This window comes from Larimichthys crocea, chromosome XVII, assembly GCF_000972845.2.
Source record: "Larimichthys crocea isolate SSNF chromosome XVII, L_crocea_2.0, whole genome shotgun sequence".
Taxonomy (NCBI): domain Eukaryota; kingdom Metazoa; phylum Chordata; class Actinopteri; family Sciaenidae; genus Larimichthys; species Larimichthys crocea.
The window spans coordinates 20,332,063-20,349,530 of record NC_040027.1 but is presented as its reverse complement, the minus strand read 5'-3'; the positions used below and the strand labels follow the sequence as shown (position 1 = coordinate 20,349,530).

General features: G+C 41.2%; 1 protein-coding gene across 1 annotated transcript; it reads right to left on the bottom strand.

Annotated features, from left to right (window-relative positions):
* Positions 1-830: 830 nt before the first annotated feature.
* Positions 831-11,959, bottom strand: lhx4 (LIM homeobox 4). The gene is made up of 6 exons (XM_019256814.2): positions 11,575-11,959; positions 7,799-7,970; positions 5,887-6,089; positions 5,190-5,344; positions 4,415-4,586; positions 831-3,597 (listed from the first exon to the last, which is right to left on the bottom strand). The coding sequence occupies exons 1-6, from the start codon at positions 11,651-11,653 to the stop codon at positions 3,209-3,211; spliced, it is 1,170 nt and encodes a 389-aa protein (XP_019112359.1). The 5' UTR covers positions 11,654-11,959; the 3' UTR covers positions 831-3,208.
* Between the last annotated feature and the right edge of the window lie 5,509 nt (positions 11,960-17,468).

Sequence of the window (17,468 nt, the reverse complement as noted above, 5' to 3'; positions counted from 1 at the left end):
ATCAAAAATATGAATGTGTCATACTTTAACAATAATTTGGTTTATGATCAAAAATCTGCAAAAGCTTTTCACATTCCCGTCCACCTCCTCAACTGTGCTTTGTGTTGAATAGCAAATGCAAGCAACATGGTAAACTATTCCTGTTAGCATCAACTGCCCTTAGGGTGTGTGGTAATGGCCCTCGTGGTTAAAAATCCTGGCTGCAGCCCCGCAGATAGTCTGCTTCCCAGCTTGACATATTGACATACAAGCTAACTGCCTGCATATGGGCCATATTCCCTCTTTGCCTGACCACAAAGCATATTTCACAAAGCACTCTACAATTAGTTAACAGCACGGGGATTAAGGATAGATTTGACGATGCAGTGCTGCAATCTGCCGCTGTGTCTCTTTAGCACTGAGAGGATCAGTAAATATAGCCAGGCATCTGTTTCTCCACTTGTTTTTTTTTATTTTTCTCTTTCGCTCTTTCTTCTCTCTCTTCATGTATCTTTCTTGTCACCCCCTCCCCTCACCCCCCGAGAGCGAGAGAGGAAAGCAGCATCAATCACTGTTAACTGACTGACCACTGTCCGTTGGTGGTACTAAATGGATCTCCACAATTGAATAGAGGCCTAAGTGTGTGGTAAATGCTCTCAATGGGTAAATGAATTTGCGGGTTAACTCGCTCTAAGAGTGTTTAGATAAGGCAAAATAATAAAAACTCCTGCAGCAGATATTTTTCTTTTGATCTATCGAAAACAAAGCTCGGCTGAAAATCTTAACTCTCACATTCATCACCGCAGGCTCAGTCTATTAAAGAGAAATACACTCGTGGGTTAACCCAAAGACAATTCAGCTTTATTTTCCTCATATAGATTTGACTGTACACGGTTCATACCATTACACAGAAGGCATAAATGAATAAATTCAGTGCTCTCTTTTACATCTTTTTCAAAGACACATGGCAATAATAAATAGCGCTCATGAAACAAGACGATCAACACGTTTTTCAAACTGTACAAAATTTACAACAATTAAGATGCAAACTTCTGAGGCAACAAAGACTTAACAAAACTGTCATGGTAAAGTGTTTGTGGGTGATTTTCATTTAACACTTTCAGATTACAGCCCGCAAATTACACTGTAAATATTTTGTACATATGAGGTACCAATGAAACTCTTACTGTGCACGTACAAGGACAAACACAGGGAAGGGGGCAACAAATTTGCATTTTGGGGGTGGACATAAAAATCTATTACACTGTAAGTAAATGACCTGATACATTAAATAATTACAGGGTAACAACAGACTCCTGCCTGTATGACATTGTACAACAGCTTGATCATGAAAAACTAACAATAATGGACACTATATATGTTGTTATTTCCCGTTTTCCCGTGTTGTTAAGTCCCTCTTCTTCTCCGGTACTGACATATTAACCCCCGTATAGTTACACAGTAAGTATTTCATTAATACCGTGTATTTACTAGATGATTATGCTGCAATTTGCGGGCTGAAATCGAAAGTCTCACTTCTTTGAATGGTGTCACTTTCTGTTTGTTGATTTGCTTTCTGGCTCTTAAATCGGATGCTCTAGTAAAAAAACAAAAAAACAAAAACAAAACAGTGAGGACTTCTTTTCGTCATATGACAAAACAAGAACAGGAGTAAGGATTTAAGCAAACTCACTTCCCTCAGATCGAAATATCCACTGGTTCTGACATGCTCGACTGGTCAAATCAAACTATCAGTTGCTCTTACAGTTCAAAAAAACAGAATCAGACGTCAGAGTCGTCATGGTGGGGCTCTAAGATGTAGCTGATGTGGCCTGAACTGTAAGAAAAAATGCTACAGTCGATTATCAGCTCTGGCAGAGGGAGGGGATGCTCTGTGGTAATCCCTCTGACATGGCAGGAGGAGAACAGACTGACAACACATCTGGGGGGTCAATAAGTAGGTTGATAGCAGGCAAAGCCAGAACTCTCTGCTGGACTGAGTAGATTACCGAGAGAATCCTGGATCAGACTGAGGAAGCAGAAGAGCCAACACAAAGAGTTTTCCTGCTAATACTTGTTGGTGTTTTCAACGTCAAATGAATCTTTTTTTTTTTATTATTATCATTATTCATGTAACCCTTTAATATCTGCAAAGGAATCTGCGTGTCTTATAAATCGGATATCTCCTCTTCTTACATCTGTGCATTCAAAAAAATAAATTAATAATTTAGATGTGTGATATATTACTAGAAGTGTTCGAGCTGAATTTTTCTTAAACCCTAATCTTCTCGACTGTCCTCCAAACACCTGGAAACAGATAATTTAACACTGACGGATGTCTGCTCTCAGACAGCGTTTCACACAGACAAGAACAAGTCAAGCACCTATAAATATAGAAGAGAGACCTGCTGTGTAGCAAACAGTGTTCGCCCCTCACTCAAACAGAGGAGACATCAGTTGGACTACTGGACAGACGGACGGACGGACAGACAGACCAAACAGGCCATCTACTTCCTAATAACTTGTAAGCTTCAGCAATACATTTAAAAAACATCAGCATGGTTTCAAAATTCACACTTGTGCCACTGTTCTTGTAAATTTCTCTCCCAATGAAACACTGTGTTTTTGCCTTGTGCATATGTCTCTCCTCTTTTTCTCTCTTCCTCTCATTTCCTGCATTCCTGTCCATATGTGTAGAAAAAGAAGAGGAGAGTAAAGTGCATCGCCAATGTAAAGGCTATGATATGGCCAGACAGCAGTCCTACTCATTATCAATCAAGAAGCATGCAGGTGCCTCCTGGGTCTCATAGGGACTTTGATCTAGATTGTATCCCTATTGTTGTAGCTGTTAGACGGGGATGGTTTATTTTGGAGGGGGGGGTGAGACGATATCACCTCCCCTGTGAGCAAAATCCACCGACTTATTGGAAATCCAGTCTCATTCTCAGAGTGAAAGAACAAAATAAAGTCAGGTGATAACAAAAAGTGTATGGTACAGTGTTGAGATTGAACATTCAGTGGTGTGGAGGTGTTCTTCACTGCTTTTATCCGGACTGCGCGTCTCTAACCTGGTTGTTCCCTCACCGTTGAGGGACCGAGAGTCACACTTCTTCCCTTCCTTCTCATCTTCACCCAAAGTCACAAAACGTACCAGGAGGGCGATAGAAATGTAAAAAGCCTTGTGAGTCTGTTTCTGTCGTATCCCCGCAGCGATCTTCATGTTCGAGACTCAAAACTGGGAATGGTCCATCTCGTCCAGCCATGATGCGGGGCTGGTGGGGAAGTCAGGGTATCCTGTACTGCTGCCCGTGGAGAGGTCTGAGGTGGGCCCCCCTGCCATGGCTCTCAGGGCCTGTCCCACGCCGCCCGGCCCACCCTGCACCACCAGACTGTCCATATTGAAGCCCAGGTTGTTGAGGAGAGGGGTGTGGCCAGGCAGAGAGGTGATGGAGGAGGGCGACTGAGGGAGGCCGTAGGGGCTTCCCGCTCGGATGTCGTGGTAGGGCTGTCCCGCTGCGTCCACGGAGAAGCCGCCGTTCAGCACCGCGCTGTTCGTCACGTCGCCGACACTCCCGTAAATCCCGTTGGTATGGCCGAGATCGGACAGGACCTGGTCGTCTGCGGAAGAGGTACCACCACTTAGCATGAGGGGTGTAAAAACTTTGACAACAGTGCTATCCAGTGCAAGAACATTATATAGTTGTTATATTTCAATACAGTTAAGTGCTTTTATGGGTGCGATTTATCGTGGCAACATTATGTGGGTTTCATGAAGGTACAGTAAGTGGACCACTGTAGTTTTGTTGGTGAGAAATGATGTTCTTCTCTAACAAAGGAGGTCTGTATGTGTGCAATTACTGCAGCACAAAATATTTGTTTCCATCTCAATCTCTCCCCCGGGCGGCTTCAACAACAGCAAAGCTCCAGAGCGCTTTCTTTCTAATTGACTAAAAGCCTCACATGCTTTATAGAGTTTCTGTCACCATGTTTTCATTTCTCATAAAAATGGTCTTCTTTTTAAAAAAAAGTGGCTTGAAGACTTTTATGACGACCCAAAACGGAGGTTTGCGAACATTAAATAACATATGGATGTCTAAAATGTCGTTTGCATCCCACTAAGGAGCCTCTCTCTTTTCCAATAAGCTCCATCATGGCGACAAACTGAGGCAGGAGGATGCGTCAGCGGGCGCGGGGAGGTGTGAGGGGAATGTGAAATGAGAACGGCGTTTTGGTGACACCGTGCAGTGAACAACGCAAGAAAACAAATGAAATGCCACAAAGACGCATTCAACGGCTGCTGCACTCAGAACCGTGTCATTTAGCAGCTTGTAAGGTCCCTTAATCCCATTAGTACAACAGTGTGACTGACAATTCCCTTTCAGGAATCTCTCTCTCTCTTAAGCAATAATAGATATGTGCTCCACACAATACGTACCTCTGAAGCTCAGCTCGCTGTCGCTGAGTCCTGCGTCGTCGGCCGAGCTTTCCTTCTCCACTTTAGCTCCTCCTCGGTTGCGTTTGACACTTTTATAAAACTGAGTCCAGCGATGTCGACCTGCGTCTTTCTTCAGACGCTTTTCTTTTGCTCGCCTGTTTTGGAACCACACCTGACAGAGAAAATAATAATAATCACTCACTGACAACAAGAATTCAGATTGTAAATTACACAAAACAAGGAAATACTACTCCAACTAATAATATTAGTAATCATCATGAATATTTTCTTTTTGTTTAATCTGACTTATTGAATGTTGATGATAAAAATCTTCTGACAATAGGAATCAATGGTACACTAGAGGATCATAATAAACTAGAAAAACAACACCGATCAAAATGGTGTTGCAAAAAAATTCACAATCAAATATTAAATCAGCAGAAAAAGTAAGAAAATCACAAAAAGAAGTATTAAAGCAATTAAACAATTAAAGTCCTCACATAAAATAAACACATAAATATGTTTAAGGAGATGTTTGTGTTGTTTTTGTGTCGACTTTAAATAAGATACAATCTTCTTGGCTCTTCAGGAAGGTTGTTCCAAAGTCTGAAAGTTTTAATAATAATAATACTAATAATCATAAATCTGATAATTTGTTTTATTTTTGAAAATAATTTTAAAGATGCTCAAATCAGGATGATACAAAGTGATGTCCTCTTTTTGCTGTGCGAAACCGAGCTGGACACCTGAATGGTAAAAGACAAAACTACTCTACCTGCACTACTCTCATGTCCAGCCCTGTCTCCGAAGACAGCTGCTCTCTGACGTGGCGTGCCGGCTTCGGCGAGTTTTTGTAGGCACTTTTGAGGGTCTCTAGCTGCTTGGCCGTGATGGTGGTCCTCGGTCGCTTGGTCCCCGCCTCTGAATCATCTGGAAACATCATTAAAAGTGTGAGTGACTTCTTCTTCTTACATCTGTCACGTTTCTTTAACAGGCAGTGCCCCTTGGCCTCTGCGTGGTGTACACGTGTGTCAAATGAAGTGAACGGTCATGTATGGAAGTGTATTATTGTCCTTGTGCATCTGTCCCACTTCCACGGCACAGGACATAAATCTAACCCAGCAGAGTTATTGGGGGCCGCACCATATAAGAGCATTGCTTCACTTTACATAATCAATCAGAGATGCATGGAAATCTCAGAAGAGAGGGAGGGAGATAGACAGCATCCACACCCAGATGACAAACAACATAGATCCACAGTCACTACTTATTTGGCTGCATTACACAGTGGACACAACCTGATCACATCCTCCACTGTGAGTCTGGTGTAGTCACTGAACCACACAGGCTGGCTGTATGGATAAAAAGAGTCTTTTAAAGTAAAGTTTAAACCTGTATTTGTATTTAGATGCATTAAGATTTAAGCTGATTATCAGCCACTGCTTGATATTTTTAGATGTATGCAGACGTACCGTTTTGTTTTGCTGTCTCATAATCCACCTTGCACACCAGCCTCCCGTCCTCCATGAGGTAAAACTCGTCCCCGGTGGCCAGTTGTCGGCTGCACATGATGCAGGCAAAGCAGTGCAGGTGATACACAAAGTCCTGCGCCTTCCGCACAACCTGCGTCGGAGGGATCCCCTGTTGGCATGATGCACATTTTGTTCCAAAACGCCTGCAGGGAAACATAAAGGAAAAGAGCTGCCATTAGAGAAAATTGATGCAAAACACCCGCAGGGTAGACTGACATCCTTCTCCTATTTATACCCACTTTACAGGCTGATGGAGATGAGACCAAGCCAGATTAAAATTTCACATGCTAGACAGCTATTTCTTCAACTGCAGCCAAGAATGATGACACAGTGTCTGTATTAATAGAAGCTCCAGCTGTTGTAGAGGGAAAAATCAGCGCTGGGATGCATTTCTGTTAACGATAGACCTGTCTGCAAGCTGATGGATGGAGAGGATCAATGCACTGTGTGGTGTGTGTGTGCACGTCAGTGTGTGTGTGTGCGTGTTTGCATGTTTATGTGTTTGCAGATGAAGTACTGAGAGCTGAGGAGGAGGAGGAAGAGGAGGAGGTGAAAGAAGAGGAAGAAAGAGGAAGAGGAGGAGGAGGAGGAGGAGTGTTCGCAGTAAACGCACCCTGAGGAGAACCAATAAAACACTGACTCAGGAGAGGCTTTAAATCACACAACCTACCTACAGAAATAAAAAAAAGAGCAAGGTGAAGCCTCCAAATCACTACTGGGAAGCACTGGATGTGTGTGTACACATGTGTGTTTATGTACGTGTGTGTTCTCCAGCCCACACGTGTCCCTCGGCCACAGTTTGAACATGCAAACGTGGCCCCGTGTTCGTCCCCAGGGTCGGCTAACACAGTTAACTCTCTGTGAGACTCCAGCCAGCTTCTTTGGGTCCCATTCAAGCTTTGAGCATTAAAACCTTTCAAACATGATTTAGTAAAAAGCCACGATCTGCTGATCCTGTTTTGGATAAAAGTCAAACTCAATTTTCTTTTGTAATGCCCTCAGAAATCCAATCTTTTGAAAAGAAGAAAGACAGAAAAGATAGAGATATTTGAGCATTTGTTTTGAATTTTACTAACAATGCCAGCAGAACAAAACAGCCTGTAAAAATATAAACAAGTATAACATACTGAGTTATAGGCGTTTAATGCAAAAACACAAAAAGAATAATTAATTTAACCTTAAAAAAAAATCAGTATTCACCAAAATATCACCGATGTTAGCTCTTTATTGAGGTCTGAGTTCAGAAATAAAAGAGACCTTCCTGTTAATATTACTTACGTTATTTGTTTTATTATAATACAACATGAATTTATTAAAAAAACAAGATGCAAAGTAGAAATAATGTGTTTATGCTAACATAATAATAGCAGCAATATGAGCTCTTTTTGTGGATGTTTTGGTTCAGAAATGAAAGAAAGTCGCTGAAAACCTTTCCTGTATTAAAAAAAACAAAATAATAACATTATATCTGATATTATAATTTCCCCAAAAAATGAATAACACGAAGATATAAAGTAGAAATAATGAGTCAATGCTAACACGTGTTTAGCAACAGAGCTAATGTTGCTAACAATTAGCAAACAGATATAAATCGATATAAAATATTAAATTTAGGTTGTTTTGTAAACAGGTGATATAGCCGAATTATTTAAAGACATATTTCCATCAGTATCTGTCATTTTCATCCCATAACATCACGATTAGAGGTGGATTTAATCAAAATATTACTTTTTTTAAATGGAGGTCGCTTTGTTGGGATTTTATCGAGCACAGATCAGGAAACTGTAAATATTTATAAACTATAATTAATATATAATATCACAAAGGAAAGCAGAGAAAGGGGCACACTGACTTGAAGAAGTCCTCCTTGCAGTAGACGCTTCCTGCCCGGGAGAAACATTTGTCCGCCAGCGGAGTCTGGCAGTCGGCGCACTTGAGGCACTTGGAGTGCCAGTGTCTGTCCAGCACCTTCAGGATGAACTTGTCCAGGATGTGCTGACTACAGCCGGCACACTGAGGGATCTCTGCGGGGGGAAGCAACAGCAGGAGGCGGTCACACACAAGCCAGGACGGAGGAGGGTTTCAGGTAAGCGTTCATATTCAAAACAAAGGACAGTTTGATGAATTTAAAATTAACTTTGCGCATAAAAACAGATGTTTGTGTCAGATCAGACAAGGATGGCTGCACATTTTCAAACATTATATTTAATACTTTTATATTAAAATCATTTTCTTAACGTAGAAATGTTTGCATCAGTCCAGTCCTGCAGTTGTTTGACCAAACAAGTCTTATGTTTTAGTTTATTTTTTATTTTTTTTGACCCACTTTTGTTTCGATGTTTTCTTATTTTTTTAGTTTATTTTTTATTTTTTTTGGCCCCCTTTTGTTTCGATTTTTTTTTTTTTTTTTTTTTTAGTATTTTAAATTACAGAATGAATTATATTTGATCGTCTTTTTGTTACACAATTAAAAAATGCAATAAACAAACAAACAAACAAAGAATATATTTAAACAAATAAACTGTCATCAGTCTACTTTTGCTTTGTGTCCGTCCCTGTCCAAGGTGCTGACCTGGGAGCTGTTTCCAGCAGTGCAGAGGTAACCTAACCTGCTTTTTGACAATCACACTGATGTTTCTGAAGCTCGATCTTCTCTTTAGATGCTTTTTTTTTTAGATGCTAAGTTCATCAGAGTGAAGACGAGGTAACATTTATTTTATTTCTGTGGTTATAAAACACAAAGCTGGCAAGCTGCAACATGCAGAAACAGAGATCAGACTGAATTTAACCTTCCGATTCTTTAATATTACCCGATTATCTACAGCGATAAACTGCAGATTACACAACAAAACAAAAACAAAAAACAAAAAGTGAAATTAAAGTTATAAATCAAAGAGAAACAAATGCATTTTCCTCTCAGACCTGCATCTTTAATAAACGAAATCAATAAATGAGTCTGTTTGTATATCGCTAACATGATATATTTACAGGACTGAAGTCTCTTTCATAATTAAATGTATCATTTCTATCATATATAACAGAGAAATAGCGCGTGATTGATGTGAAAAAAGGCCTCGTCCTCTCATCTAAACACCAAACAACACTGACGATTACTTTTGCGTTTAATCTTCCTCATTTATCCTGTAAATTATAAGCGCAGCTATTTTACTACATTTTCTTTGGCGGCTTCTCTTTAGTCAAACATCCACATGATATCCGATAATGAAAAATCAATATGAAGGAGACAGAGAGCAAACACCAGCATAAACACACACACACACACACACACACACACACACACACACACACACACACACACATGAGCTGCGGCAGCTCTCGGCCGTGAAATCATCTCACAATAAAACCGACCAAAGCTCAAGATGCTTTTTGATTTCTCTCATCACAGCCAGAAAACACAAAGATCTGGAGGTCAGCGCAGCCTGCACACACACATGTGAACGCACATTTTTATATCTTAAAAAAAAAAAACTTTAAAAAATGAGCTAATGTATAATAATTTAGTTTGATATGTTTATTATTTTTTGCATTGCATTCATTTTAATTTAAGGCAGCGGTGACTAAAATCTTATTAGCTGAGTGGAAATAGCAGATGTTGGAAGCGAAAGCAACATTCCTGCACAGACGCAGACACGAGTATGTGTGAATATGTGAGTACTGAGACGATAGAAGAAATTATTTAAAAGGGAGTCCACCTGAATCTTTATATTTGTGATTTATACAGGGGATGATAAATTATTTTAAATATCTGGAGGAGGGAGGTGGTGGCTGGATGAAGCTGAGCGAAGAGAGGTGGTGCTGAAAGGAAAGCAGCAGGATCTTGGCAACGACAGAGCGTGCACCGTCCAGCTTCAGCGTGTGTGTGTGTGTGTGTGTGTGTGTGTGTGTATGAGAGAGAGACAGTGTGTGTGTGTGTGTGTGTGTGTGTGTGTGTGTGTGTGAGAGAGAGAGAGAGAGAGTAAACCTCGTGTTTTCAGGATGGCTCCATATCTTGGTATCTGTTGCTTTCACTCTTCACTACATTCAGTCTCATCACCTCTCGTTTCTTTCACACACGAAGTGAAACACAATTTTTCCTTTAACACTTTTCTTTTTTTCTTTTTTTCTTTAATAGAAGATGAAGAAGTGCAGTCTGGCAGCCTCTCAGAGCTTCAATGGTGGAATGATTTGTGGTAATTAAACGTGAAGTAAACACTTTATATCCCAGACTAATAGTCTGCAGGTTAAGATTTGGAGGTGTAATTGCCCTGAGTCAGCAGAGCACTCTGTCCATGATATAAAACACTGTTGGATAAATTCTCTGCTGCTTTTATTCCTGGAATAATCCAGGTTTAAATCCAGGACTGCAGGGGGGTGGAAGAGGAGGAGGAGGAGGAGGAGGAGGCGGAGGGGGAGCTGAGTGGCAGGATCTTTATCCAATCTTTTAATCTGCCTCGATTTATAAAAATTAAAGAGCATAAGCCGACCACATATAGTCTCTTTTTTTTCTTCAGTCTGGGTTAAATACAGAAAAGCTGAAAAGGCTGCGAGGGACTCACACGGTCATCCTGATTCACCTGTACTTCTGTTTGCAGTTCACACTAAATAAACCTGATATTATTTTGTGTTCTGGTTATGTGGACGCGAAATATTTAGAGCTGCAGGACGGAACAAAACATTTAATATCAGTGTTTGTCTAGTATTTCCTTTTGGAGGCAGATCCATCTGAATATTATTTTTTATTAACTCTCCTGTAAATAATAAGGTCAGAGCTAAGATGTGTCCCATTGCACTTCTATCTTGATTGCACTATCAGATTATAAAGGGAGGGCCTGGCACAGATTAACACGCCGGGACGAACAGATGTAATGAACAGAGGTAATTCTCGCCTTTGATGCTGGAAGCTGTAATAAAGATGCTGTAAATAAATATATATATATATAACTGCGATAAATATTTTGGCTCTCATCTCACAATAAATAAACGAGCCTTTAAATTATGAAACATTAAAATCACAAACTGACCTCGAGGCCTTGCTGCAGAGATGAAAAACTGAAGTGTGTCAGGCGTTTATTTAACCCAGGACTGAGTGTCAGTCAAAGTCAGTGTGTATTTATCTGATGGGTGATGACAACTGCGTCTGATCTCTTGACCATGAGGCTCGTTTACAAATTAACAGCTGCCGGAGGAGACTCACTGTAAGACCAAACAACCTGACGGAAAGTTTGAGGCCAAACTGGAAAATGAAAAGCTTTATCAGAAATGATCTTTATTATTCTCCATGTTTTGTTTTTTTGTTTTGTTTTTTTATTCTCATCCTTGCACCGTGCAAGTGTTGCAGCCTATTGCAGAATACAAGCCTGCGAGGCTGCAAAGATGAATTGGACATGCGGGTTGCTCGCTGCAATAATCAGAATTATTTAAGGCGTCTTTATGCTCGTTGAAATATAAGCAGCATGACACATCACTGCCCTGTACGTGACAATCTAAGACTCGTCTCCTGTCCTCATCCTCGGCCGTGTTGCTGTCCCTAAACCTCTCTGTCCCTACAGTGAAACCCTGCAGCACAGGTTGCTCTCGCCAGCCTCGTTTCCACATTGATAATCGACAGAGAGAGAGAAAATGTCTTACGTTGCAGTGGCACTCCGAGAATCTCCGGCAAACTCTTTACAGGACTCTCTGTCGGTAGGACCGCCGCACTTTGCATCATCGTGATCCAAACCGGGGGACAAACGCACGCACATACACCCGCAACACGGTGGGCGCACTCCCTCCGTCCTGTCTTGTGGAGAAAAACAAAAGTATGATGGTGCTGATGTTGAGGCCTCTCTCTCTCCTCTCTGTCCTCTCCGCAGCTCCCCGTGAAGCCTCTATCCCCTGTTACGTCTCTATTCCCCGGGATGTTGATGATGATGTCCGTGCCGTGCCGTACCGAGCTGTTTTGGAGTGAATCAGACAGGCTGCTCTGTCCATTCAGCGCTGCAGGGGCGGCGGGGCCTGACGTCACTACGGCAGAGGCTCACCGGGGGCCAATAGGAGCGCAGGAAGAGGAGGCCCCCGAGGGCGGAAAGCATCCTCCATAGGTGTAACAGGCGAGGAGGAGAAAGGAGAGGAGGAGAGGAGGAGAAGCGTCTAACATGGTATATGAAAATGTCTCCGGAGAGGCGGGACCTTGTTCCTGTGGAGACCATAAATAGCTCACTGCAGTGGCACCCCGGAGGGGCCCCGGGCCAGCAGGGCTCCTCCTGGAGAAGAGAAGGAGGAGGGTCACATCCAGGCAGCCAGGGAAATGAGAAACATTTTATTTTAGGGGTTAACAATTTATTAAGAAAGGATGAGAGGTATCCTTGTAGACAGTATGAGTGTATGGGCACAAAAAACACCAGATCATTTTATTAATTTGGACAAAAAAATTGAAGTTTTATAGATCAGGTTGAAAGGCTGAGGAAGGCACGTGGCTGTAAATATAAAAGTTGCATGTATAGGCAAGCTGTCAACATGAAATAAAAGCAATAATATGTCCAAAAAAAGTGTTAATTGACATGTTTTTCTCTTAAAACAGATGTTTAAATATCTTTTCAGGGCTGTCACATGTGCAGCCACACCAGGAGTGACATGATTGGACGCATGTCTGAATCAGATCCACACAACACCTTCACCTATGAGCTGTAAAGGCCTTTTACTCTTTCCTCTGGCAGGTTTGTGGCAGCTGTGTGAAGCTGGATCTCTCTTCAGTGACAGTTAGGATTAGGAGTCTGGGCGCAGTCCCCTCCTGACACTGTTCATTTCAAACCCCATCGTCTGAGACTTGCTTCTCCCGGATAAGATATTCCCCCCGGAGGACTGCTAGTTCAAGCTAGATGAACTCAATCTTCGCTTCCAATTTACTTCAAGCGTGGAAAGAAAAGCACACAGCGGTGCTGCTTTACCCGGCGGTCCGCCTCCAAACCAACAGCAGGTTGTTTCCATCAACAGTGAGTCCGTCTGCAGCTCAGCACACACTCCACATCTGCACACACACACACACACATCTGGATTTTATCTTGAACAACAAAGCATTTTTTTGTGTTATTCAAATTCACCCTAATATAATATTTTTTCAAGACATTCAGTGTAATAATTGATTTGATATTTTGATGTTTAAATGATTTTGTGTTCATGAAATCTAAGGTAAAAATCTTGTTCATCGTTGTAAACATTTCCACAAATAAAAAGGTGTATTATTATGAATGAACAATACGCAACATGCAGGATGTGTGTGTGCAAATTACAAAAATTCTGCCTTTTGTTTGAAATTTTCCACTTTAGGTAAATAAATCTTTCCAATTGAAAACTAAACAAACCAACATTTTCTCTGCTGATTTCTCCGTAGAGCCTTTTTCCAGGTACAGAGTGTTTATTCTATTGTCGCGCACTGTTTATATACTGTAGGGACCCACAATCCACAATCTCATAAGCCGCTCGCCTGCGTGGGTAATGTTTCAAATGTAATTTAGTAAAATGAAAACGCACATCAAGCTGATTAAAAAAAAAAGGAGGGCTGGGATATTACAGGAATTTTATCCAACCGATTCACAAAGCTGCTGCCAGGCCAGGCCAGGTGTCTGTCCCCTCCATCCATCCATCCATCCATGGCGCGTCCACGTGTGGCAAAGGGAATCATCTGGTCTTACTTTATTTTCATTATACACTTTTCCCCCCTCAAGATTCATTCAATTTATTCAACTATTCAATTACTCTGATTGTTGGTATCGAGACCCTTTAGCTGCCCTGGAAAACAATGCAGATAAAAATGCTCTTAACCTGTCAGCAAAGGGCAACACAATTAGAATAATTGTGTTGCGGATGTTAAAATGCAGAAAGGGAAAAGATGTGAGCGCGCACACATCTGGTTTAGTGGGACACTAAATGATTTTTTTTATATATTGTTAAATGAGATGAAAAAAAGAAAAAAAAAGACCAAATGATCTGCGAAACAATCCACATCTGGATTTATTTGAAATAAACATTCTTACTGCACAGGATGGCAGCAAATATTCAAATGATGGTATAAAATATCCACGTTCCCACACATAAATTAAATTGAGCTTAACACCATATCATGTTTTTATCCTGAAACAAGGCGCTCAGAGCCACCAGAAGGAGAAAACAACGATCAAATGATTACAATAATGCGCTTCCTGTGAGAAATGACTGATCTTTGTCTACACGAAGGTGTTTCTGCAGAGGAAGCAGCAATAATTCAAGCAGAGGGCGACTCCTTTGCCACCGCCGTTGACCCAGTCACCTCTAATTAGATCTAATATTTCAGTGGACGAGTTCATTGACGTTTGCGATTCACAGATCCATCTTACAGAGCAGTCAAAAATACAGAACACACATCCATCTAAGCAGGATGAGCAGGCTTATATGGAGCATAACACAGGTGTGTGTCAGCCTGTACTGTCATATATAACTCACTGCAGCAGGCCTGCTTCATCATGAGCCAAAAAACATCAAACATTTAATGGGTTTAATTTATTATTTGGATGTGTTTAAATACAAAGAATATGCATGCATCCTTTGGGACATTATTTGCATTTCATCCCAATTAAATATCAAATAGGAACAAGAGCAAATGCAGCAGTACAGGAGTGATGGTGTGTGCAAATGATCACCTATAATTCACAGTTATATTACAGTTATATCTCAGTGACTTCACCTCAGGGAAGATGCATATTTTAGACAACTTGAGATGCAACATAAACACATAACATCACAGTACAGACCTACCTAAGCACCCCAGCTCGTCTCCTCTTCCTCCTGCTCCACCTCTCCTTTATCGCCTTCTCCTTCTCCTTCTTCTTCTCCTCCTCCTCCTCCATGCCGCTGAGATTTCTCTTCTCCTTCTTCAGCAGGATGAGCAGAACAGCTCGCAGAGAAACAGCAGTCAGTCAGTCAGTCAGTCCACACTTTCTCCTGCATCCACTGACAAAACAACATTAGGTAGCAATGGCACCGTGTCCCTAACCATTTGGTCCGAAAGCAGGAGAGGAACAGAGAGAGGGAGAGAGGCAGAAAGCGAGGGGGAAACCATAGGAGAGAGCACGGAGGAGAAAATTAAATTGCACTTGGGGGGCAAATTCTATTAGGGAATAGTTATTGTCTCCTGACAGCTCCTGTCCATTTGGGTAATTAGTAGAAGAGATTGGTTGAACAAACGGAATCTATTCCCGTCAGAAATGATATTTTCCAATTCCCCTGATTGAACCTGACCCTGTCGTGCTAAGACGAGGCGCTAATAGGCTCATTTGACTCAAATAACTAGTGCAACAGTGCAGCCAAACCTGCCTGATGAAAGACTTGATTGAGATTTGAAAAGAATAATCTGATAAACTTTTTTTTATTCTTTTCAAAACACACGGGATGTACTTCACAAACATCACAGTGTAGAAATGTTTTATTACATTAGATATAAAGAAACAAGACATTTATTTATGGAAAACTGATCGTTTTAATTATTTAATAGTGAGTCTGCATTCATAAATGATGAACCTTTTATAAAATCAAGACAGGAATCTCTCTCTATCTATCAGCAAAGACATAATTCAGGTATATTATCTAATGTCAGGGTCATGTGATTCATTGGCACCTGCCCAAGGTGTTGCCCTGTCTGCTGGCTCCCCCAGTGCATGATGGGATAGACTCCAGACCCTCATGACCTTCATAAGATAAGACGGGGAAGCAAATGAATGAATGAAATCCTGCATGAAAAGTTTTGATAGTGACTCACTGCAGTTCAAATGTCACACTGGTCTGAGGCAGTAATCTCTGAATGTGCACCACAGACTACACCACAACAAGAGAATACAATTGAATCAGAGTTTAGACGAGCAAAAATTTTCAAGTTTCCAACTTTCCTGAGCCTGGCCTTCAAGTTCAGGTTCTGACAGAAGCATTAATCTTCAGACTGTGTTGCTAATTCAGTTTGCATTACAATTCCCAGAGTACTGACAGAGTAAAGCACAACGCACAGTACATCTCAATTAATAAACTTGCTCGTCATTATTATTTGTCTATGTCTGTTGCTATCAAATAAAATATACAACCTAGCTGTTGTTAAAAATGTGCACTTACAGGCTATATTTTGCTACCTTTAAAGTGAGGATTAATACCTGATGGCACGAAGACTCTTTTATCACAAACAAAGTAAGCAAAGATCTACTAAAACCTTCGATATTTTCCAACGAAGGTGAGGAGTGAATCTTCCCGCTTCAATGACAGGAGCAGTGTCAGCTGAGTGAATTAAAACAATGTGACTGACAAGTGTTGGATCTTCTCCAACTTCATTACCTACACTTCCTGTAAGCTATATGCTACCTCTGGAGGAGGAGGAGGAGGAGGAGGAGGAGGGGGTGAGACCAGAACATAAAAGATCAGAACAGAACAGAGGAAGTAAAGGTCAGATCTGTGTTGAAATTAAAATAGTCCAGCTGAGCACATTATCAAGGCCTAAACACAGTTGATAGAAGGAAGTTATTGATTCTCGGGGCTTCCCCTCTCTCCTGTCCACACTTCTTCTGCACTCTCTGCTGTGCACAGATGAACTGCAAGGACTTTTAAATTTGCTAAAATCAAAGATCAGGAACAATAAAGCAACATGCACGTGTTACACAACTAGACAAACTGTGATTGTGCAGGATCGGACAGAAACAAACGGTTTCTTTTGGTTTCCTTATAGGTTGACAACATGTCAGTGCAGTAAACTAACAGTCTCCTCCTGTCCTCCTTTGTACGAGCATCATCCCAACACACTGATGGTAAGAGGAGATGTTTGGGAGACCAGCAGATGAGTGTCCACATGAAAGGGGGAGGGACCGCGGCAGTAAAATGAGATGGATCTGACCCTACTTGACTCCTTCTTTTAAAAGGCTGAATGTTTAAAACCGAAAGGGGATCTGGCTTAGTTTAGATGTGATATATACCAATACCATATATTAACCTCTTTTTCATAATTTATTCACCCCCCCCTCCCCTCGTTCTCCCTCTGTCCACAGCAGGAAGCTTTATAGTATTATTAAAGTCAGAAAGAGAGATGACAGAAAAATGCATCAAGCCCCTCCTGCATTTTAATATCAATACTGGAGGGGTAATAAACATCGAAGCAGAGAGCATACAGGAGAGGAGCGACTATAAAATCCTACATTGTCTAATTTATGGAAGACAACAACAGGGCAGCAAGGTGAGGTTTTTACCCTTCAGTCTGTGCTTTCATAACACAACAATGTCTCAGTGCGCATTTGTTTTGCAGCGAATAAGCACAAAGTGTTTGGAAGAAAGTAATCGAGCCTTTTGGAGTGAACGGCTCGTATTGTACCCGGAGGAGAGGTGATAAAGTTGACCATTTTCGGTCAACATCCATCTGCAGGTGGAATTTACCCAGCTGTCAGTTTAACTGTAGATGTTTACATAAAAACACTTAAAGACTTCCTGTCTTGAGCTTCAAAGTTTGTTCTTGACCTTGGAAACAGCAGTTGATAAAAGCA